Source organism: Mus pahari, chromosome 1, assembly GCF_900095145.1.
Source record: "Mus pahari chromosome 1, PAHARI_EIJ_v1.1, whole genome shotgun sequence".
Classification (NCBI taxonomy): Eukaryota; Metazoa; Chordata; class Mammalia; order Rodentia; family Muridae; genus Mus; species Mus pahari.
The window spans coordinates 156,790,397-156,815,417 of NC_034590.1; the positions used below are offsets into that span (position 1 = coordinate 156,790,397).

Sequence of the window (25,021 nt, forward strand, 5' to 3'; positions counted from 1 at the left end):
AGAGAGGAGAGAGGAGAGAGGAGAGAGGAGAGAGAGGAGAGAGAGAAAGAGACTGAGATAATTCCAGCCTTAGTGGGAGCAATGTTAAGAGCTGTGACTGACGGTGTGTACTGTGCTGCTCTCTAATGGCAATCTCTGGAACTACTCCATGGTCTCCAGGGAAGAGAAGAGTCATGTGATTGAGTGACCTTAGTCTAACCCCACCCTGCTTAGTTCCAAAGGTCCTCACATATGTTTACAGTTATGAATTGGGGGGGGGGGGGGGGAGAATCTGATTAATTTCTTACAGCTAAGATGTATTTTATTAAACAAAGAATTTTTATGAACAAAAGTATTCAATTGAATTAAATTTTCTAACCTTTAATCTGTAAAAACTGATTCTGGCATTTTTTCTGTATAAATTGTCTTAGTGTACTATGCAGGATGAGTAATACAAGGTTTATTAGTATTCCTGAATATAACTTCTTTCTGGTGGTAAGAACTACTTTCCAGCAATGAGCAAATTTAAAGGTGACGTGAGCTGGGCACAGCACAGAACTGTAACTCCAGTACTTGGATCCTGTTATTTGAGACCAGCCTGGGCTATAAGGCCTTGTCTTAGGACAAAGCAAAACAACCAAAGAAGTTATGAGATCTTGCAAGTATATGATTCTGCTTACATAAAATGAAATTTTTCTATAGGAAAAATTAATTACTAGATAGCTTAAATATAATTTTAACATAAATTTGGGTGTGTGAAACCCTCCACAGTGAAGTGGATAATCTTTTCTGTCTGTCTGCTCCTTCCTTCCTTCCTTCCTTCCTTCCTTCCTTCCTTCCTTGGCGCAAGGTCCCAGGCATCTCAGCTGAGGCTGACTTGAACTTATTATTATGGCTGAGGCTGGCCTTAAATGCTTGATTTTTTTTTCTTTTTTTTTTCCTCTGCCTCCTAAGTGCTAAAGTAATAGGCATTTGACACCACATTTAGCACAGTTTAATAATTTCTAAAGACATCATGCAAGTAATTCTGTGCAGCACGGAAGGCAACAGAAGACAGATTGGGCCTGGAGCGATGATGATACACACCTTCAGCCCCAGCACAGAAAAGTAAGATCCAAAGGGATCTCTGTGAGTTCAAGACCAACCTTCATAGCAAGTTCCAGACCAGCCAGGGTACAAAGAGAGATCCTGTCTCAAACAAAGACACAAAGAAAATAACAACAACAAATGGCCAGACAGTGATGGCGCACATGCAATACTCAGGGGAAGAAGGAGGCAGGTCTCTGAGTTCGAGGCCAGCCTGGTCACCCGGATCCTAGCAAGTCCCAGGACAGCCAGGCTACACAGAGCAGCCATGTCCCCAAAAACCAAACCAAAACAACAAAGCATTATGAACCATATTGTGGTTTAACTCTAGGCATTCTAACTTGTAAAACAGCTCTTAACAGAATGGTACATACATTAATATTGCAGATATACTTATATATAATACTCACTGGATATATGGAATGTGTGTGCACTGCCATTGCATTAATCAGAAAGTGCCATTGGGTACCTTTTTGACCTTTTGAAACTTTTCTTTCAGTTGAGGCAAAAAGCACAGAAAAACTTGTAATTTTTTCTTATGGTCTTCATTATTAAAATACGTTTGAATTTGCCAATATTGTATTGAATATGAATGTGTGTATGCAGGGTGTGTATGTGTGAGTGTGAATGTACATGAACCAGATTGACAGATGTCATCCTTCATTGTGATCCATTGTGATCATCCACTTTTTAAGATATATTTATTTTATGTGCCCTGGTGTTCTGCTCGCAGGTGTGTTAGGGTTCCGGATCTCCTACAAGTGGATAAAATCCTGAGCTGCCATGTGGGTGCTAGAATTGAGCCAGCTCCTCTGAACCAGCAGCCAGTGTGCTTAACCACTGAGCTGGCTCTCCAGCCCCCTAGTTTCATCTTTTTACTTAGACTGGATCTCACCAGTCCTGCAAATCTAGCTAACCAGAAGCTTGCTCTTGGATTTACTTACAACTTTTGCTAGAATTACAGGCTTAACTCCCGATTTTCCATTGTGCCATCTCCTTAGCCCCATGAATATGCCAATATTTTGGGTCCATTTTGTTGTTGTTAAGACTGAGTTATTTGAGTTTCATATATTAATCACTTTGATAAAAAAAAAAAAAAGACAGAAATAAGATATGTAGTTTGCTTGCTTGCTTGCTTGCTTGAGGCAGGGTATCATGTAGCACTGGCTGACGTGGAACTTGCTACGTAGACCAGACTGGCCTCAGATTTTCAGTGATCCTTCTGATTATGCCTCTGCCTCCATAGTCCTGAGATTATAAGCTTGAAGCACCATTCTTGACATTAACGTATACTTCGTATAGTGTGATACCTCTGACATCATGTAGATCTAAATCCTACAAATAATAGGACTATAACTCCACTCAACTCACCTGTATGTGCCAGGCAGTTTGTTTGTTTGTTTGTTTGTTTGTTTTTTGTTTTTAAATATTGGGCATAAATTAAGATTCAGGCACTGGCCTCAAGGAGCTTTTAGATACTCATTAAACATATATTGCAAACCTTTGTACAAGCTATAAGGGGAGCTTTGTGCATATAAGGGGAGGAATAACTGTGAATCCCTATTATTTCATTCCCTTTCCCTATTCATTGAGCTAAATATCTGGTTTAATATTAGTCTAAGAAAATAGTGTATTTATTATCATATCCAGTGTAACTGATCTTAGCAGAAAAGAGTGATTGATACCCTAGTATGTCTCTTGGAATAGTTTTTCTTTCCCTTTGCACATCCTTTCAGGGTCACTGGGGACTTTGGCATTTGCTACAGCGCCTCCTGCTGGTGGGTAATTTTCTGTTCTCTACCTTTGCTAGTGCCCACTTGGGCTTTGAGAGTTACTTCAAGTCTTCTCCTATCAATGAGTTTATTCCATTCAAGGTAGAAAGTACTTCTTTCAAACAGTATTTCTAAAGCTTAAATTGTCTTGGGACAAGCTCTTGATATAAAAATTCATAGAAACCCATTTTTCACAGAGTGTGGTAACTCCTTGCCATAGTGCTAGTGTGTTACAATTCACATTGGCCAGGTTGTTCTGTAAATTAAACACTGACAGCTACCCTCAGGGGAACAGCCAATGTATTTATGATGATGTGCTGATTACACAAAATACACTGCAAGCAGAAAACAGCTGCAGAGAACAAACCCCTTAAAAAGAATACAATTACAAATAGCACCCTCAGTATTTCTAGTGGTGAGTGTAGAATACAGCATGCTAATGCAGCTTTCTTACTTAGGCTGCCTGAAAACACAAAATCTGAAGGAGATAAGTTAATTTTGGTTGAATGCACATGCGGTGCCCACGTGGCAGTGCACAATTCCCTTCCTGAGCAGGGCTGGTGCATACGTTTCAGATGTGGAGGGGCCGACGTCCTCCCTTTCCCATTTTTGTTACTGGGTTTTATAGTGCTTTTCTCATATACAGAAAGACATGGTCTTGAGAGGTCAAGGGTCATGGAAACTTGAAGGATAGTACAAAATAATTGGACAGGGGGACACCTAAATTCTGCTTAAATTTTTCTGGAAAAGTTTGATGTTGGGGTTCAGATATCAACATTTTATTTGAAGAGAGCTTAATATTTTCATAATAGTAACAAAGATGTTTGCTCTTGGAATTAATAAAAAATTATGACTCTTTGTGGTAAGGTCTTTGTGATGTTTTAGAGTCTGTTTTTCAAACGGGAATAGCTGGGATTCTGGGAGAATCTCAGAAGAACTGGGTCTCTTGTGTGTCCCTTTCAGCCCTCCCTGTTACTGGCCATGTGCACACAGGAAAGGAAATTAAAAAGTTTTTTGCTCTTTTTGCCTGAGCTTTTCTCTTTTAGAGTTAGGGGCCAGTCTCTATAAAATATATCTCAACTGCTGAACGTGCTAGCCTCTGCTTAAATCAGTAGAATAAATGTTGATCTCCCACAACATAAATTTACTGGCATCAACTGTAAGGTATATCAGTGAGACGTAGTGATTGGAAACAGTTCACTTCACCGCCTGAAACTAAGAATCAACTCCTCAGTGTATGGATCACTGGTATGTAATAATCGACTATTATTGGTCTGTCTGTTGGTCGCTTTTTAAATCAGTTTGGAACCTCCTGGAGTTATTTTCTTGCTCTGCTGACATCAATCCCATGTGGCAGAGGAGTTGTGTATAATCGCTTTGGTTTAATCAATAGAATAATTGATAAACCAGATAAGATTTAAACTGATTATAGCTTCAACAGAATTCCCCGGAGGCCTTGGACTCTCTTAATTTTGACATGTGTGTTGTGTACCCTGAGGATGAAGTGCAGTTTGAATTATCTGTTTTTATTTGCTTAATGACGGGGAGGGTGTTAAAGTCAAATGTTTAATTAACCCAGCAATGGGCTGCGTTGTCACTTACACACAGCTGATTGAGATATCTCATGGAGAATACTGAACAGGAATGATAATGTGGCACCGGGACGGAAGATTGCTTTTGCAATCCATTTGCTGGGTCACTGCTCTGAATGTCTTATTGGATGAAAGGCATTCAGCCTGGAGAAAAAATTCAGCATTTAAGTACATTTTGTTCTCTCCTCCCCTTTGCCCCCTCCCTACCCTGAAGTTAACTAAAACAGATATGTTCTAGGTTTAATAAGCCATTCATGTACTAGTAAGAGATCAGAGTAGCCAGCAGCCCCGAGCTACATAATTTCCTGTGGAAACGGAAAAAATCCTACTAGCCTCTAGGGTATTCTGAATGTTAGCTCTTTGTCCCTCACATCTCTGTCCCGTGCTGTTGTTGTAGGTTGTCTTTGCTTCCCCGTCTCTTGCCTCTTTCTGCAGTATTTGCTAGATGTGCAGTTACCTCTAGGGCCACAGGCAGACCTTCCCCCACCCCACAAAGCAGCAGTTCCCAAGTGTAATTTTGATAGTCCATGCAGCTGGCTCTTCTTTGCTTGTATTTTCTAATCCAGTATTTTAGTGAGTTAAAGTATTCAGAGGTACGAAAACCTGAGTGATATTTTTTGTCAGTTTTATTATGTGAACACCAGTACCATATGTATTTGAATTTTTTTTTTCTTTTTGGAGTGAGGCACTTTACTTTGCCATACAGGACTAAAAAAGTAGGCCAGTAAAGAGTCCAATAGTCTGCACTACCAAAAAAAAAAATGCATCCTAGGCACTTGGCGTTTTCATGACTGGCTGCAACCTATAGAATAAATAAATATCTCAAACTTTATAATCAAATGGAAAATTCTCAGGCATACAAGGAAAACTTTTTAAAAAGGAGTCATCATAGTTTTCTTTTTGTAATATTCTTACAGGTTTTTTTTCTTCTATTCCCTCAAAGATCTAAGCCAAGGATTTACTAATTTTTTTTTCTTTAGTAATTTGTATTCCAGAGAGCACAATAGGGAAAAGGATACGAGATTGATTTTTTATGTGTGTCCTCCTGAAAGCATGGTCTGGTGGGGTTTCAAAGCAATAGAAGCATGCAGCTAGTTTCCAGGCGCAGGTTGGACTTTTGCGGGTCAAGGCAGACCAGACAAGTAGCTTATCTTGAGGGACGCAAGTAATAGACCAAATATAGAGCAGCTATTTCAGGAATCATGTAGGTCATTTAATTATCCATTATGATTGAGTGGCTAATGCTCTTTTGGCAATTACATGACCTCTGTTATTCTTGAAACCTTTCCAGGCCCTCGTGGGTCGAATGACCCACCAGTCAGTGCTCTCAGACTTCATTCCACGGAGAAGAAAAGGAGATGCTGGGAAGCACTGGCATTTAGAAATGACTGCTCTCTTTACTGACCACTCCCCAGAATGTCCTTTGTACAGCAGGCAGTTAGAGGCAACTGGTTTTGAAACCAACTGTTTCTTCATTGTCTGCAGAAGCAAGGAATAGTCATTGATTTTCACAGAAGGAATTTTGGCAGGACACACTGATGCCAAGAAATTGAATATTACAGATTTCAAAGCTTTCTGCTGTAACATCAAAATTAGTGTTTTATATATGTTAGACTCTATAGTAAGCAAAGCAGTTTTTAAATTTTAATTCCATAGAATGACAAAATACAGTTGGTGATACCTTATACTAGATTTTACTGAAAAGATTATTGATTAAAATTACCCTAACTTAAATTTTGGTGAGAGAAAAATAGCATTAAATTGAATGGCCACTTTAAAGAGCTAGACTGGGCCAAGTTTTTCAGCCTTAGAAACCAGACATTTATAAAATTTGTAGAAGAGAAAAGTTTGTAATTGTAAGGAATATGTGCTTGGTGGAAAAATCCACTGGAAAGCAATAATAGAATATTTTTCAATAATAAAGGAAGGAAGAGAATGATCAAATATGGATAAGTTCCTAATAACATTATCAGAATTACCCATCTCTGTCTTCTTTCTGGCAGCTACTTATTTAGTTGGGCTTGTTTTTATTTTTGTTCCAAAATGATGATGATTAGAACTGTAATATTCAGGAATATTAAATTAATGTTTCCTCACTTATTTTTTAATCAACAAAGGATTATTAGTATTTTCAAAGAAAAGTCTTCATTTTTACTAATTGACAGGAAATAATTTTATAAAAATAACCTAGGTTTATGGTTGTTCATCTAGAAAAAAGAGACTGTTAAATAGTATTAGAGTAACTAAGTTGTAGAATGTCAGAATGTAAACAAAATGGTGTATAGTTAGAATGGACAATTAGAAGCATGTGGCTATTCTCCAGCATTGCAACAACTTAAGACTACAGACTCGAGGATTGGCTTTGTTAAAACAACATGCAAACATATCCTTTTAAGTTGTCTTTTTTTAAATAGGAAGAATTTCTACTGTTAAATTTTTCTGTTGGAGAAAAAGACTTGAAATCTGTTAATTGTCAAAGAGCATTGTATTAAACAAAGACACAAACAAGATTACTTATCCTAGGAAGGTAAAATGACTTCATCGTTACAGATAAATATATCTGTATACTACCACTGCTGGAACTCCAAGTTGTGGTGTGCTTTTGTTTTCATTTTGCTTGGTAATGTTAGCTTTAACATTTGAACAAGTCAGTATTGGTATGTATAACCTTGGCCTGCCCAGAAAAGAAATGTCCTTCACTTACATTTTAATTCCTAGTCCAGTTCTCCCTCCATGTTAAACTACGCAGAAACCTGACAATCCATCCAGTGGGTGTGGTTATGTTAGCTGCTTTCCTTTTAAAAACGCAGTCCACCCCCTTTCTATAATAGATGTTACCAAAAATGAGAAAGCAAGGTTTACAGTAAAAACAAAGGTTAAAAAAGATCAAGGTCAAGAATAAGAATATAGTTAGCATACTTAGCACTTTAAGAAAAAGTGGAGCGTATAAAGTGTGGTCTGTCCAAGCTGCTGCTGCTGCTTTTTTTTAAAACCTACCTCTGTTCTTTAAAACATACACTTACAAGAGCTATGAAGGATTACAAATAATTACAAAAACCAGTGAGAAGAGCAGTTTGTAATTATAAGAAATGTTTGATAAAATAGTTAAATTTGCAGGGTAATATTAATAGAATAACTTGTTAATAATAAAGGAAATAAGAGAATGGTCAAATATAGTCAACTTTATAATTATAAATTCCAAACCCAGAACACAAAACAGTCTGTGTTGTTTGTTTTGTATTGTTCTGTAATTACTTATTTAGTTAGTTAGGGTGCTTTTTATTTTTGTTCCAAATTGGTAATCACTTGGTGGAAATTAATTAGCAAGTTGATCATATCTTAAATTTCTTTGAAGATATTGTTGAACTGTAAGTAACATCTAAGCAAGGAAGATACCCAAGGTGAGGAAAATAATTTAAAAGAACCCAGAGAACATATGAGGAATGAGCATGCCAGAGGTCTCAGGTCATTGGGGTCTGGGCGCATGGCCCAAAGGTTCTCTAGTTGCTGGCCTTATTTTGAGAAAGAAAAAAGATCTATACAATGTGTATAGATACCTTTGAGTTATAAACTAACCAGTTATTCATAGGAGAGGCAAATGTTCACCTCTTACTCACATGCAGATAACTGTGATGATCCCTGGAGAAGACAGTATATAAAAATGATAGCAAGGAAAACTGTGGCATATATGAAATTCTCCCCAGTATTCAGGAGGGAGAGTATCTTGAAGAGGGCAAAAGACTCTTCAATTGCTTTTAAACTTAAGAGCTTGTGCAGAAGTAAACTCCGTGTGGTTTGGTCGCATGGTAGATGTGCTTGGCCTTTTATTTCAGTCTTTCACTCCCACACTCTCTTGGCAAGCACATCTTATTTTACTATGCTTGTTTAGCCTTATGGGCTGATTTTTGGTTTCCTTTTTTTGAGGTGGGGAGGTTGGTGTTGGGGTTTTTTGTTTTTGTTTTTGTTTTTGTTTTTTTGAGACAGGTAGTCCTGGCAGTCCTCCTGCCTCTGCCACCCAGAGTACTGGGACTAAAGGTGTGCACCCCCACAACCCAGCTGTTTTTGTTTTTTAAACCATGAAATATATGTATGAAAATACTTTTAAAGGAATATTAGCTCTGGTCTGACAAGAAAACAACCATCCTATGGGACCATACTGAGGTCACTTTGTTGTTCTATTTCAGTTTGAAATAGTAAGCCATGTTATTAGAGTTTGGTGACTGCATTATCATGTTCAGGTGAATAAAATAATTTTAAAAATTCACAGCCTACAGATCTGAATGGGTAAGGAATGAAGTATGGTTTGATTTTCAATTAAGTCTTTAGGGCCCAGAAACTTAGTTTTGTGTTCACATAGACTGTTATTCTGGTATAGAACATGTTAAGTTAATTAAAAATTCTTATATATATTTAGAGTCATTGCTAAGTTGATGTTCAGATCTTTGATTAAGAAGACACAAAGCTAAATATGTTCGGACAGCTGTCATCTCTCCTCTTCGGAAAATAGAGATAACTGTTCTAGCTGCTTTGGGGAATGGTCCCTATATTGATTGCTGGAAATTTGTGTTTCTCTTATATCTATACTTTAATGATAAAATACTATTGTCTTGATTACGATGCTTGTTGACTTGAACATGAACAAAAGCAACATTGGCGCCTCTTCTCTTGTCACCCCCAGAACAGCTCCTCTCTGTCTTTATCAGAGCATCTCAGTGCTGAGCTGAGCTTGTTTATCTTAGAAGAGCAGGAGGCAGGCTTTTAGGGAGTGAGCTGCATGTTCCAGAATAACAGCACCAATGCTGTTTGGCTTGAAGAACATTTGATCTCTTACATTAACAGCCCATGTCACTGTAATAGCAAGTACAGTCAGGCTGTTCAGTTTTCTATTATTTTAGCTTTGAAATAACCGTTAGTGCTGCTCCAAAATCCCTGTGTATAAAACTGTACACTGGCTGTCCCCCAGGACTCGTGAGTAAACAAGGTGATATGTGTGGCCAGAGGGAGGATATTTTGTTGGCTTTGTTTTAAATAATAACTGTCCCTATCTGAAGGTGTTTTTTCTGACCCCTGGTGGTGTGCTGCATGATATGTGTGCATTTATAGACCTAGCAGTATCTTGAGCAGATTTTTGTTTGTTACCAATATTTGTACTTACCGCCTATTAACTTGGAATGTTTATATTTGGGATTTCTGAAGCATAACCTCAAAGATTGTTCACACCTTCTCCAAATAAACATTTTGCACAATAGTTGTTGCAAACAGGCAAGCAGGAGTTTAAGAACTATGTTTGTTAGACTCTAATACTATTTTGCTTTGTCTAAATGTTCTACTGATAATTTCTGTGTTGACTAGTTTGGCATTTGGAGTCAGGTTGTGGTATTGAAAGAATAGAAAACAGAATTTCTGAAATCAAATTGGGTTTCTTTTAGAGACAATCTCTTCTTTTACTGACAGACTGTAGCCTGTTTTAATCATGGTGAAATTGGCCTGGATTATTTAATTTCTTCCTCCTTCTCTTTCCTTTATTTCCTAAAATGTATTTCCTCACTTTTATTTTTCTTGCATAATAAAATACTACTAGGCCACCCCAGTACTTCTAATTTAATATATAAACACACACATACACACAGCTAGCGCAAGAATAATTGGTCGAAAGGCATGCATCTACCCAGGGAATTGTTCTAAATACTGAATGTGTCAGTGTGTTTTGACATGACGTATTTGTAATATCTGTGGATACAGAAAGCACTTTCTGTCTTAGCTGTAGGTATCAAAGCAGTAGTGTGTTTTTAAGAGTTTGTGCTGTGCAGATTCTGGCTTGTGAGGTAATGACAAGTGTTTGCCTGCATAGACAATATATTTTTCTCCCTGAGGTCCCCACACACCTAGTTTCCCTCAAGCTCATCATCTCTGTCAGGTTAATCAATAGGCACCGTATGGCAGAGGGTCAGTAATCAGTGTCATCGTGCCTTTAAATCGTGTTGAAAATTTGCTTAAAGCCTGGGCCAATTAACATCGAGATGATGAATGGATGGGAAGATGGGAAGAGCCTGCCGCTCAGGGGCTTTGTGAGGAGGAGATGCTCAGCTGTTGAGCAGCAGACACCAGCGAATAAAATCAGCCATTCATGTGAGCTCAGTCCACCCACTCTTAATGATAATGTCAATCTAGCAAAATATATACACATTGGAGTTGTCATGAGTTCATAAATCAAAGGAGTTTGTCAAAGGCATTCAGATTAACGAGGCAGCAGCAATAACAAGTCAAATTTGCATAGAGAATTGCTTGAATCTCAGTAAATTATGATCCTGTTTTTCATTTGATTATTTGCTAATGTCTCAAGAGGGAGAATGATTATATTAGCATGCAAAATCTCCTCCAGAAGTAGAAATCTGAGGTATAGAGGACCAACACACTATGACAATTAATCAGTTTCTGCATACTAGCATAAATGCACAAGGCCCAGGAATGAACTTCTTTTTTATTATTATTTCTCCTTGCTACTGATCCAAATGGTTCAGCTTGACAGAGACTTTATATTGCTTTAACAGTGTTCTGAATTGTGCCTGCAGGCAAGACATAGTTATGCAGCTATAACCAACCTATCCATCTGCCAACCAGATTGGAATTCTCCTATCCAAGGCTTCCATTAACCCCCACTGACAGCTCCAAACAGGATTAAGAATTTGGAAGCATAAAAAATAGTTGTTCTTTGCAAATACACACAATCCCTTTGCATTTTGAGAAAGGCTGCATCTGTAGTTGTCTTATAATTAGTGTCAGACAGTGTAGCAGGGGAGCAACCGACTCGGCAGGTTTTCTGACTTCTGTCCTGGCGAGGAAGGCTGTGCTGAGGGCAGTTCTCTTTGGGTTTTCCCAGGGAGCACTTTCCATTCTATCTGCTTCCTACCACTATGTCTGGATCTGTGCACTGCTGAAAAATAGCACCCCTTGAAAGCTTGGACTGGGGTTCCATAGAAGTTAAACACTGTGTGCAGACTTTGTTTGATGTGGCTGTGGCTTAATAGAGTATGCCAAATGGTAAACTTGCCAGAGAAGCTATTGTCTGTGGAAGCATGCCAGAGAGGATTATTTTATGAGGATACTTCAGGTCTTCCCTAAAAACTGGTCCTTGAATAGGAACTGAACCTTCAATAAGCTTCTAAACTTACTTAACCAATACTTCTCCCATTAATTCCCGGAAGATTAATTAATTTTTTTTTTCAAATGCAGAGTGTGGTGGGCTTTTGTTTTGTCTTTAGAGATAGCCTCTTACTCTGTAGCACTGGCTAGCCCATGACTCACTACTCAGAGCAGCCTCCTGCCTTTGCCTCCCAAGTATTGGGATTACAATCATTTTCTGGCCAGTGCTTGCTCTCTCTCTCTCTCTCTCTCTCTCTCTCTCTCTCTCTCTCTCTCTCTCTCTCTGTATGTTTTATGTCACCTTTCACTGAAGAGTTTTTTCTTTTTCTTTTTTTTTTTTAAGATTTATTTATTTATTATATGTAAGTACACTGTAGCTGTCTTCAGACACTCCAGAAGAGGGCATCAGAGCTCATTACGGATGGTTGTGAGCTACCACGTGGTTGCTGGGATTTGAACTCTGGACCTTCGGAAGAGCGGTCGGTGCTCTTACTCACTGAGCTATCTCACCAGCCCTTTTTATTATTTTTTTATGTAGCTAAATTACCTTTTAACCTTGTAAAAAAATAACTTTTGATTTTGTAAATTGGAAACCATGTGTATGTGGAGTTAAAGTTACTGCCAAGTCACAGGACAAGGTGTGTGGAAACTTCCTAACTCGCGTGCAAAAACTCACTAAATGATTTTTTAGCTGGTTATTAGAAATAGTCTTAGGTTCTTTTCTTCATACCTGTTTGCCATTCTACATGACAGTGAACAGTTGGATTCTGAAGTGCTTATTTGTGTGGTTGTGTGTACATGCACATATGTACAAGCATGTACATGTCATGATGAATAAATATATGGAGGTCAGAGGACAGTTCTTGGTTGGCTCTCTCCTGCCACTTTGTTGGATCTGGGAATTGACCTCAGGCCATTTATAAGGGAGTCTCTCTCCCCTATCAACTGTCGCTGGCCTGAGTTCCACCTTAAAAGGGCTCAGATTCAGGGTTGAAATTTGCCAGCATCTACCTGCTTTGCTACCATAATAACTGAGTTACAGAATCATTTGAATTATTACAGTGGAAAGTGTAGCATTGGGACTAGAGCTATGACTCAGTGGTCAGGGACGTTCTGGCTGCTCTTCCAGAGGACCTGGTTTTGATTCCCAGCACCCACGTGGTGGCTTACAACCTTCTGTAAGTAACTTCAATCCCAAGAGATCCAACAGCCTCCTTTGGCCTCTATGGGCATAAGGCACAAACACGCAGACAAAATACACAAATACATTAAATATGTAAGTATAAAAAAAAATCCTGAAGCACAAGTCAAAAACATTACTTCTAGTTTTGAAACTTGTGATTTTACGTCTAAGTGATGTCTTTTCAGACTGGCCTTGAACTCACAACTCACATCGATATTACTCTCTCTGCTTCCTGAATGCATAAGATAGCTTGCAGGGTTAGCTCTCTTCCTACACTGCAAAGGTTATCAGCCTTGGTGACAAATAGCTTTCACTGCGCCTTCTCACCAAATTTGGAATTGAGAATTGAGACTTTAGTAGACAAGGGGTTAGGAGAGCAAGCTCCTATCATACACAGGGAAAATGCAGTTAGCAAAGCTGTGGTGGCGCGTCTTTATAACTCAAGCACTTGTCTACACACCAAGTGCAGGGTCATCTGTGGCCAAAGAGAAAGAGCCAAGTATGATGACACATACCTGGGACCCTAGCATTCAGGTTGAGGCAGGAACATTGGTAGAGGCTGGCTGTGTCTGAGAGGAAGGAGGGGAACAGAGGAGGAGGAAGAGTAGAAGGAGAAGGGAAAAGAATGAAAGAAATGAAGTAGAAAATTGATGAATGATAAATGGTGTCATGTAAATGGTGTGTGCTTTGTGGAGTTAAATTGGCCAGATTGTTAGGGTTGTAATGTATTGAGTTTGGGTCAGGTAAGTTGGTGCCATAGAAGTTTCCATCTTTTCTATGTAGCTTTGACTGTGCTGGAACTTGCTATGTAGACAAGCTAGCCTTGAACTCATAGGACTCCACCTGCCTCTGCCTCCCAAGCTCTTACATTAAGGTTTGCACCACCATGTCCGATTTATGTTTTTTGAGCTGCAGAATAGCCTTCTTAGCATGGCAGTCCTGGTCATAGGCATGGTCTGTGTCAGGGCTGTCAGAGCTGGTCCGTGGTAAATGGCAGTGTCTGGGCTAGAGAAGAGGCAGATGGAATGTAGAAGTAGTCTTGAGTATATTAAAATAGAATCAAGGGAAGAAATTCTCTATTGGTAACTCAGATCTGCTGAAATAAAAAAGTACTGAGTACATAATGAAGGAGGTGATGAGTAACAGGAACCTAAGTCTAGAAAAGCGAGACGATGAGGAGCTGATTAGAAATGGTGGCGAAGGGTTAAAGACTTAGTACACTAAATTTGAATGTGCTGATTTTGAGACAGTTTATCATCTGACTCCTTTGTGAGACTGGTCTTACTGTGTATTCCAAGCTGGTCTTGATCTTGCAGGAGGAGTCCACCTACTTTAGCTTCTTATGTACTGGGATTAAAGGCACATGCCACCATGCCATCTCGGAACCTTATTTTTTTTAATTTTATTTTTTGTGGTTACATTTTTATTGCCAGTTACTTCTGGAGATATCCCCCCCCCCCAAAAAAAACCAAAAAACTATTTAGGCATTGCGGTCTGCCTAAATACTTTATCTTCTTACACCCCCATCCCCTCTGTTATCAATATTATGTCTGCAGCCTGGGCTATATCTGAGACCCTGTCTCAAAAAACCACACCCAAAAAATTAAACTTAAGCAAAAACTACATCTCTTTTTAATTGTGAGTAATTTATCTAAGGTAAAAAAAATACTTTGGGGGTTAATATAAAAGGTAAAAAGCTATACAGAATTTTTTTATTAAAATTTTTTTAAGTCTCCCCCCCCCTCTGTGTGTGTGTGTGTGTGTGTGTGTGTGTGTGTGTGTGTACACTTCATGGCTTATGTGTGGAGGTCAGATGACAACGTGGGGAAGTCAGTTCTGTCCCTCACTGTGTGGGCCCTAAGGACAGACTCAGGTTATCAGGCAGTCGCTGTCTGTATTTTTGACGACATCTTACTTGCTGGCTCTAGAATCTTTTTCAAAGTGCTATTGTTCACAGAATTTTTTTTTTCAGGGAGTTTTTGCTCAAGGACTATAAACACATTGAACCTATTGTTTTCTGTAATGAGGTGTTCTGGCTGTTGGAAATAAATTACCCTCAGCAGTCATATTTGCTTAGGGTTTTATGACAGGATGTAAGTTTCAGGTACTGAAGAAGTAAGTTTCAGGTACTGAAGAAGTAAGTTTCTAGACTGCATATGGAATGCACAAAGCCCTGGATTTGATTCCTGGAATCATGTAAAGTCTTATTTGGGGGTATATATGGCTGTATCCAAGCATCGGGGCAGTAGAGACCAGATGATCAGAAATCAAGGTTATCCTTGGTTACAAAGCCAGTTCCAGTAGAGATGGGCTGCACGAGAACCTGTCTCAAGAAAAAAAGTCTCAGTAAAATTTTGGGGATTTTCTTCCTAAAAGTTTTGACTTACGCACCCCTCTCACCCCTGTTTCTTAGAGTATTTTTTCATGTTTGACCTCTGCGTTGTTTTTCTCCTCACTTTGACAGAATAACTGGAGGAAGAAAGCAGCTGAGATGGGGAGGCCTTTATTTTGGATCACAGTTTAGAGTCCATCATGGCCAGGAAGGAAGGGAACCTGGGGACACGTAGTCTCTGGCATCAGGAACATGTGGTGGCTGGTCATATTGTGAAGAGAGACAGGAAACAGAGATCTTAGGCTATAAGCATTGCTGAGCCCACCTTCAATGATCCACCACTGCTAAACCATGTCTCTTCCACCTAGAGGTAGTGACCCCCGAGAGCAGTGCTCCAGCAGGGACCAGGCCAGAACACTGAGTTACAGCAAACAATAACAGCCTAGGGTTTACTTTTTGAAAGAATAGTACAAATAATCCCTTTATATTCTTTACATATGTATACCAAATGCTAATGCTGCCATATTTTTATTATCTCTATACATACACACTCTCATTGACATATTTTTTGAACCTTTTGAAAGATTTACTACATAATGTAAGATCAAAAGCAGGAAATGGAATGTGTAAAGAGATGGACATATCCCTATCATAGAATAATACTTGACAATAAAAAGAAGGAGCATGGTGGCTCATATCTACTACTCTAGCATTTGGGAAGCCAGGGGGTTCTGTGAATTCAGACCAACCTGTGTGAGCCGCAGTGTCTAAAATGAGGGGACCAGAAAAAGGAAATAATAATTTATATAATAATAACCTGAGGGCTGGAGAGATGGCTCAGCAGTTAAGAGCACTGATTGCTCTTCCAAAGGTCCTGAGTTCAATTCCCAGCAACCACATGGTGGCTCACAATCACCCGTAATGAGATCTGATGCCCTCTTCTGGTGTGTCTGAAGACAGTTATAGTGTACTTACATATAATGAATAAACAAATTTAAAAAAAAAAAAAACAAAAAACAAAAACCTGAGTAGATTTCAAAAATGTTTTGATGGGCAGGGGCAAAAAAAAAAACAGATTCAAATGCTCATGTTACCTGAGTCCATTATATGGCATTTTGGAAAAGACAAAATTATTGAGCTAAAACAAAATAACTGATTTTCAATGGGGAAAAGATTGACTGTAAAGATTTGAGGAAGTTTACAGTAAACTTGTCAGAGCTTGACTGTGTTACAGGTACAGAGCTATATATACTTTCCCCCAAAAAATCCATGTCTTCATATAAGGAAGAATGAATGTTGCGAAACATTCTAGAATTTAATATTAGCATATCTACAAGGTCTTACTCAGATTTCCCCCCCCCCAGTTGTTCAATATTGGCCTTTATGGGGAAAAAAAATCTCCAATCACATATTAAAATTAGTCGTCTTTAGTTTCCCTTTATGAAGGGACTATTACTTATTTACTCTATGACTGACATTGGCTTTTTTGTTGTTATTGAATTAAGAATAGTACTTTTATAGGATTTCCTTCATTTCGGGTTAGTTTGTTACCTTAATGAATAGATGGGTGTGCCCGCACACAGGTACACATGACCACTGCACTTACGTGTGGCTGTCACCTACCTCCCACCATGCTGGAGACAGGATGTCTTCTTCATTACTGTGTCTGACAGGCTAGCCAGCCCCCAGGCTTGTCTGCCTCCTATGCAGCAGCAATGCTGAGATTAGAGAAGCTTTACATGAATTTGGGGATCCAAATGTAGATCTCTATGCTTGCACGGCAAACACTTTTCCCATTCACCCATCCAGAGTACATGTTTTCCTCTTTGGGTCAAGGAAACTAACTTCAAAGATGATTTGTTCATCCTAAATATGTTCATTTATTTTAACTTTTTAATTTGTATGTGTGTAGGTGTTTTGTCTGCATGTATGTCAGTGTACCATGTGTGTGCCTGGTACCTATAAGTCGGTAGAGGGTATCAGATCCTCTAGAACTGAAGCTACAGACAATTGTGAGCTGCCATGTGGTTGCTGGGAATTGAAACCTGGCCCTCAGGAAATGCTTCTGCAAAGCCATCTCTCTGGACCAAGAGATATATTATTAGTGCATTATTTGCCAAATTTCTTCACTGTAGAGTTACTATTTTTTCTTAGTATCTTATGACGATACATTCAGAATTATGTAACAATTTTACTATTTATAAAAAGCACACCTACTATTTTAGTAACCTGCTAGTTTAGTAGCCTGTGGGTGATTCTTGCCTGTGTCAACTAGTTCCTCTTGAGTTTCTTGACTGTAACTTAATTTGTTGAGTAGAGCAGTTGGGTACCTTTCTTTTGGGCTTCTGTCTCACTAAGCGTGTGGATAGTAAGTACTTGAACACTGAACTCTTCTGAGTGTTGGTAGGGAGGTTCCTGAGGACCACCCAGGTGGCCTATTAGACTCATGTGGCAATTTCATCATTCTTTGTTACTGTCAAGTTGGGAGTGATTATTCATCTCTAACTCACTGACACTCGCATTTCTTCTTCAATATTAGGTGGTAAGCAGTTCCTTGCCCCTTATATCCCAATCACTTGGCATTGCTACTGTCTTAACAGTTGTGCTGAATTTTTCATTCTTGGTTGAAAATGAAATAATGACTTTTCTTTTAATAATGACTTGGCCAGAATAAATTTTTGGTTATCCTATTAAAATAAAACACTAAACAGCTCTAACAGTATCTACAGATTTTTCCTCTTTCTTGTTAAGAATTCTTAACAATAGCACCTAGCCTTTAATCCCAGCACTCTGGCAGAGACAGAGAGTTCTAGGCCAGCCATGGCTGCATAGTGAGACCCTGTCTCACAAACAGTAGTGCCTAGCTTCCTCATTTGTAGTGCTTTACAGTCATCACCTCATCTCTTCCTCATGAGGCAGTAAACTCAAGAGGAACTCGTTGACACAGGCAAGAATCACCCAGATGCCACTAACCTAGCAGGTGAGCCTTTTATAATCAGTAAAATTGTTGCATAATTTCAAATGTATTCCAAAACTGAATATCTTATATGTTGATTTATAGCACAGTGGTGATTATATAATAATTTTATGCATTAGGAAATTTTTCAGATAAGTTCATATGTTGGAAATATGTCCTGAATCTAAAAATAATGTAACTCCAATTAGAAAAGTAATGATTCTATATAATGTAACAAATTTGTCAGCTGTAAGCTATAAACAGTTACTTTTAATAAAGAATTCAAATAAATGTAATTGGGATTTTCTGTTTGTTTTGCAAATGGCTAACATTTGTTGCCCTTGGTTTGTTTTTGTTTGCGGGGGGTCTCATTAGCAGACCAGGCTGACCTCAACCTTGAAACTCAAAAGACCCTCCTCCTGCCTGTCTTCCCAGTGCTGGGATTATTATAAACTACCAAGCTCAGCCAAGTTTGAGCACATTTGAATCTGTTTTTAATTGAATTGTTCCCCATCAGTATATAAAAATCCCGTTGACATTTTAGGATCTTGTAGCTACTATATGAACTGATAGTGACAAAAAATGGACTCTAATCCTAAAGTACAGGTTAAACACTAATTGTGTTAATAAGAACTATGCTCGTTTTTGTGTAAGACAGAAAAATCAAATGTGAAATGAAAAGAGAAAGTTTTTTTTTAGAGTCTAGACCAATATCAACCAACATTTAAAATAGTTAGAGACTAATTACTTAAAAGAGAATGTAATAATCATAATTCAAGTTGTCATCAGCTAAATGTGGACTATGACTTGGCTGTCCTGGAATTCGCTCTGTAGACCAGGCAGGCCTCAAACTCAAAGATCCGCCTGTCTCTGCCTCCAAAGCTCTGGGATTAAAGGCGTGCGCCACTAGCACCCAACACTGCCTAGGACTTTCTTAACATCCCAGTGTCAAAGTATGCTAAACTAGACTTGTAGTCACTGATCCTCCTGAGGAGTGTTTAAGCAGACAGTGTTCCTCCCAGTCAGATCCCAACTTGAATTTATTTATATACATGGGCATATGGTTTCCTTTACATGTGTGTATGTCTGTATGTATATAAATCTTCAAATGCATAAATAGACATGGTGTTCTAGCTTACAGGATTAGAAATGTAATGTAGTTTACTCCCACAGAATAAGATTGAAGATAATGAGAACTGAATTAAGGCTTACTTTCTTTCACAGAATTCCTCAGAGAGAGAAGACTGTAATAATGGCGAACCCCCTAGGAAGATAATACCAGAGAAGAATTCACTTAGACAGGTACGAAATTCAGTCTTACTTAAAATAAAAAGCTTCTAAAAAACAAAAGACAGGAAACCCTTGACTATCATTCTTAAAAATTGGAGTTTAAATAAAGAGCCCTGTGTTCTGAAGTTGGTCTGGCCCTGGCCAACAATTTCAGTCAGGTAACATTATTTAATAGTCGGAATATATATTAAATATTTAAATTGAAGTAAAGAGGTCTTCTTTAGGCAAGATGACCTTAAGTGCTTCATAGAATGGACACATGGAATAGTTAACACTAATATTTATTTCTTAGTGAGAATTGTTCGTACATTTTAATTTTAATAAAAAAATTCTGAGACAGGGTCTCATTAAGTAGTCCAGGCTAGAAGACTTGATGTCATAGCCTCCTCCTCAGCATCCTGAGTGCTGGAATTATCAGCCTATACCTCATTCCTGGCTAAGGTTTGTCATACATTTAAATAACAACAACAGAACTGGAACAAAGTTGTTTTCCTTTGAATTTGTTTAATTTCTTTAATTCCCTCCACCCCCGAAGTGAAGTCTACTATTGATGATTGCTTTAAACCTTCTTTTGTGGGACTGGAGATATGGTTCAGTGCCTAAAGTGCTTGCCCTGGAAACGTGAGGACCATAGTTCAGATCCCAGGACCCACAGTGTGGCAGGCCACTTGTGATCCAGTATTGTGAAGGGATTACAAGGCATCCCAGGAGAGGACCTCCACATATGTGCATACACATGGATAACCTTACTCATATGTTTGCATAGTATACACATAGGGGAGAGAAAAATATATATAAAACCCTTTTCCTCAGGACTCTTTGCCCTGCTTCCCAGAGGTAATTTGTAAAGTAAAAGTTCAGGCTCATTTTTTTTCATTAAAATATCCAAAATAGTAAATGAAAAAAATGTCCTCACTATCTGTAAAACCCTGTAATACCTTCACAATGTTGTAGAGACAGAACAAGTTACTAAATTACTTATTTATTAAATTATTATAGGTAGAAAATAAATGTTACCTAATCATTTTTAGTATAAAATTGTATAAAATGGGTAGCAGTACAGATAGTTTTAGTTGTTTGTGTCTATGGCTGTCGTTCTAGGACTTAGAGCAGAGATGTGGTTTGTGTTGGCTACCCACAATGCACTTATTTATTTCATTTAATGCTGCCATAACCCCGCTGAGCTGGTAGATATGATGATACAGTTTCCAGTTTACTGATGAAGCAACTGGAGGCTTGAAGAGCTTAGACTTGACCAGAGCTGTTCATTGATTTGGAACTCTAATGTTGCAATTTCCAAAAAACTTCTACTTCAGCCTCAGGGTCTGGTTTTCATAGCTTTAACCTAAAGAGAAAGTACATGAAAACATGCCACAATTATTTTTTATTTATTATATGTTAACTCCTTTTCAGATAGGCACTTTCCTAATTTTTTATAAAAATAATTGTTTTAAATAGAATTGAGTCAATACAGGAAGCTTTCAAAACAAACAAGTTGATGTTGAGACGATTAGTTTTAATTATTTGGAGATAGACACCAGATATGTATGCGAAATCAATAGAGCGATATTGCATAAGTCAACTTGGAGATGGAAGCGCTCTGTCCACTGTACAGAGGCGACTGTCAGAAAGCAATGACACAACAAAAAGTTTTGGCAACTTTATTTAAGCTAACAAACGAATTTTCACTCTGCAAAGTTATAAATTAATTTTAATAGGCTGATCCAGATGGTCCATTTGGAAAATGGATAGGCTGATCTGTTGAAAATTAAACTAAATTTATCTCTCTCATACTTCAAACTGAAGCAAGAGAGAAAACCATGCCTATTAAGTCCAGCGCATACAGATGGACCAGCAGGTCACACATGGGACTAATCTGATTCATTTTAAAAATAAATGCATGCATTATTGAATCATTTTCTACTTGCAAGATCTGTTGTGTACAGTACTTAAAAGAAATGTGATGTTTTTTCCTCGTTGCTGTTTTAGCAGGTTCGCTTCACCCTCTCCACTTTAATTTACACCACCCCCAATTCCTCCAGAATGATTTTTCTAATATCTGTCATTGAGTGTTGAGATCCAAGCTCTGGAGATTAATTAGGTCATGAGCCCCCCCCCCCTTTGTAAAGGGTTTTATCTCCATTCTCTTTGTGAAGAGCATGAACTCAGTGTTCTTGGAAAGAGAAATGGCCTTTAGAATTGGGGAAGTAGGGGATCCTCCTGGGGCCCTCAGAGCCTTTTAGCTTCTGGGTGTTTTAACAGCCCCATGAATGCAGATTTGTAAATTTATTGCAGCGCCATCTGTTTTTTTGCTCGAACCAGATTACTGTTGGCTTGTGTCTGTCTATTGTGGTGGTCACTCCCTGGGAGCTTGCCCTCTCCATCTTGGGAAAGAGTGATGAATAGTAGGGGTCAATGGAAGCGGGTCACAGGGCAGCTGTCCGGGACTGCCCTGAACTTGATTACCCCGCTGCTGATTTTTTTTTTTTTTTAAGGTAGTACATAATACACAAGCTGTTTAAACTCCTCTTTTTCTCTGTTGCATCTGACAATAAGGAAACAACATTTGCTATTTTGATTGTCAATTGTCGAGATCTATAGACAAAAAGAAGTCAAGGCCAGGCTAAAGTGACTGTGGCTTAATGGGGTCAATCTCTTAAGTTGAAATTCATCTGCACATATTTCTGATAAGCTTTCAGGAATCCTTAAATATATCCTTAAATATAAAAAAATTCACTTGAATTCTAACAACCTATTATTGTTACAACTAAACTGTTAGTTTATATAGATTATTCTCAGGCAAAGGATTGCCATTGTTGATGGGACATGGCTACTAAATGGTAATTTGAAAAGCTGTTTTAATATTGGAGGGGCTGAAAGAAGGGTTATCGCTATAATTCTTAGAGACATTAGAAAAATAATGGAATATAAATATAAAAACTATGCTAAATATTGGCTAGATAAAATGGGCAGATTCTTTGAAAAACAACTCACAGAACTAACAAGGTAAAAGTTGTATCTGTTAAATATAGTGCTTTTCTTATCACAATGGTCATATAGTTTCACTGGTGACTTAACGGATATAATGGCAATCCTTTACTGTAAATCCCCTCTTAAAACACAAAAGAAAAGACTTTGCCTTAAAAGCGCTTCCAAAACTTAATGGAGAAATTACCAAAAATAGTGAAGGAGAATGTTAGAGGTGCAACTCCTTTTGTCATCATTTGACACTAGGTGTGAACTTTAAAAAAATACTACATACACATAGTTTCCTTTCTACTTTTATTCTCCTAAACTGTGGAACCAGCAGCCTCTCTTTTATAGTTTTTATACCATGAGTGATGGAGGCAAAGGACTGAGAAATGCAAGTCCTCTTTGCCTTTTGAAAATGTAGCATTACATCGTGCAAGTTTTCTTTGCTCACATCAGCGCTAATAGGCTCTGTCAGCTCCCCCTTTCTCTGTAATTGAGTAAATTGTGGCTTTTGCCTAATTCTTCTCCTTCCCTCCACCCCCTTTGTGTGTGTGTGCACTCACTGTCCTGAGAGCGTGGGCAGTGATAAATAAAGCATTGAGTGACTGGCTCTCAACTCTTTGAAAGCAGCATGCTGCCAGCCCTCTAGTTATATTTCTTTGCGTGTTTACATTTTCCTGTATTCTTTCTCTTGTGTAGCTGGAACCCTGGGGATGCAAAGCCATGAGAGAGGCCAGGAAGCTAACAAAGTAGCTGTCTCCTTGTTAGCTTGTTCCTTTATTCTCTAAAAACAAGATAAAAACCATCTGGCTCAGGGCATTACATTTTCCTCCCCTGTGCACCTCTATAGATGGAGACTTCACCTGCAGTGAGGGTTTACATTGATTAGGGAGGGAGCAGTAACTCAAGCTTCCAGCCTCTTCAAGGATACTGTGCAGTCTTTAAAGGTGCTGACCCACTGAGTTAAACTGTCAAGGGAGGATAAAAAAGTATCTTCATCCCGGGAGGTAACAGCTGCCAGGTTTTCAACACCTTGCATGCTGCTGGAAAAAAAAAAAAAATGTCACATTTGTCAGCGGAAAGAAAAACAATTCTGTTGTCATCTTCTGTTAATGACTGGGCCTTACAAAAGGAACTACATAAGTCTTTTGGATGGAGTAAGTAACTGTTTTCCTTGCCTGAGATTTTCTTTTCCCCTGATAAAAATCTCTGCATTGTTCTAAACATCAGCATGGAGGAAGAGCGTTAAAAGAGCCAATGAGAGTGCCGATGGCCTTGGCTCCTCTACAGTTGGGCAAGTAGGAGGAAGATGCACATCACAGGCACAGAAAATGACATCAGAGTGTCTGTTGACAAAACAGCCACAGAAGTTCCTAAGCCGCAGGCAGGCACCAGCTCTGAGAAGACACCAGGCTCTGTTCTTTGGAAGACAGTTTGTTTTCAGGCAGCCTCCAGGTGAGGACACCGGAATGTTGCCTTTTCAGGATTCACTTCTCTCTAAAAGCATGAAAGGAATTGAGCCCCACAGAATTCACTTCCTGTACAGGCTCCATGTCGTGTATGATGGTGCTCTCTTCCTTCTGATTTGATTGATGAGGGGAAAGGTTTAATGAAGCCCCTGCTATCAGGCAGGCAGTTTTTTCTTGTATTTGTTTTAGGTTAGTCATTTTAATTGTACTGAGTAATTAGAAGGTACACACAGCCAAGGGAGCTTTGTTCTGATAATTGCTCAAGAAGCCTCTCCCTGTCCTCCTTTGCTTTGTATTAAGACACTTCTCCCTCTAGTGGCAACAGTGAGCGCTTTGGCTTGGCAGTAGGCAAGGTGTAATTGCAACATGACAAACTATGCTTAAGGGACCTTCTTGTAAATACTTTAGGGTTCAGCATTATTTCATTATATATGTTTTACCCTTTGAAACTTCCTACCTCCTCTTTCTTCTTCCTGAAGTGCTTTGGGCTTTGGATTAAAAAGAGAGAGAGAGAAAAAAAAACTGCCTGGGATGTTTGCTTATTAAAAAAAAGAAAAACTAACCACAGTGCATTCTGGGTAATGTTTTGCAGCTTGACTTAATTTTAGTCATCTGTTTTAATTACCTATTTATAAAAATGCTTTTGCATTTGTAGACATTATTTAATACTTTGGAAGAAGCACCTCATTTGAAATAAATAAATAAATGGTACATATTTTAAATAGTCTATGTAAAAAATCCTAAAGGTAATTATTGTAGGTCTCTTAAGTAAGACAAAAGTGATCTTTCTGAATTTGATGAAGTGATTTGTTTATATAACTTCCCACTTCTGTTGGATTCTTCAGAGCCTAATAACATTTTTTTAGGGGGCTGGGGGAACAAACAAAAAAAAAACCATGGCTGGCAATTTGTGCCTAGCTACAAAAACCCTTCTTCAAAAAGAAGCAATTTAATAACCAGCTTTCTTAAAATTACTTTGAGGAAAGAAGACCGTATAGGGGGTTAGTGCTTTGTTTTATTTTTATTTCAGTGTAATCATTCTTTGATAAATTGTGTAATCACTGACTTAGTAGAAAACATATTATTGAACTCCTGGGTTGTAATGACCATAAAAAGTGTATTTTCATATAGAGAGTTGAGATACTGTGAATAAATTATAAAGGAAATAGCTTATATGCTGGTCAGAGTCCATATGGACTCAATTCATTTTGTGTTCGATGCTTAATCTAGATGCACCATTTTTAAA

At 38.4% G+C, this 25,021-nt stretch overlaps 1 protein-coding gene across 9 annotated transcripts in view; it reads left to right on the forward strand.

The window, feature by feature from the left end:
- The window catches only part of Btrc (beta-transducin repeat containing E3 ubiquitin protein ligase), a 179,772-nt gene that overhangs the window by 79,665 nt on the left and 75,086 nt on the right, over positions 1-25,021 (forward strand). For 5 of the 9 annotated variants that reach the window (XM_021221108.2, XM_029535455.1, XM_021221120.2 and 2 more), the window contains one exon: positions 19,268-19,345. The exons of 3 other annotated variants lie outside the window; for them this stretch is intronic. In XM_021221108.2, the coding sequence (XP_021076767.1) occupies positions 19,268-19,345 (78 nt within the window). Of the gene's footprint in view, positions 1-19,267; positions 19,346-23,536; positions 23,762-25,021 lie in introns of those variants that run through there. One more of the 9 variants, XM_029535445.1, reaches the window with a different exon arrangement.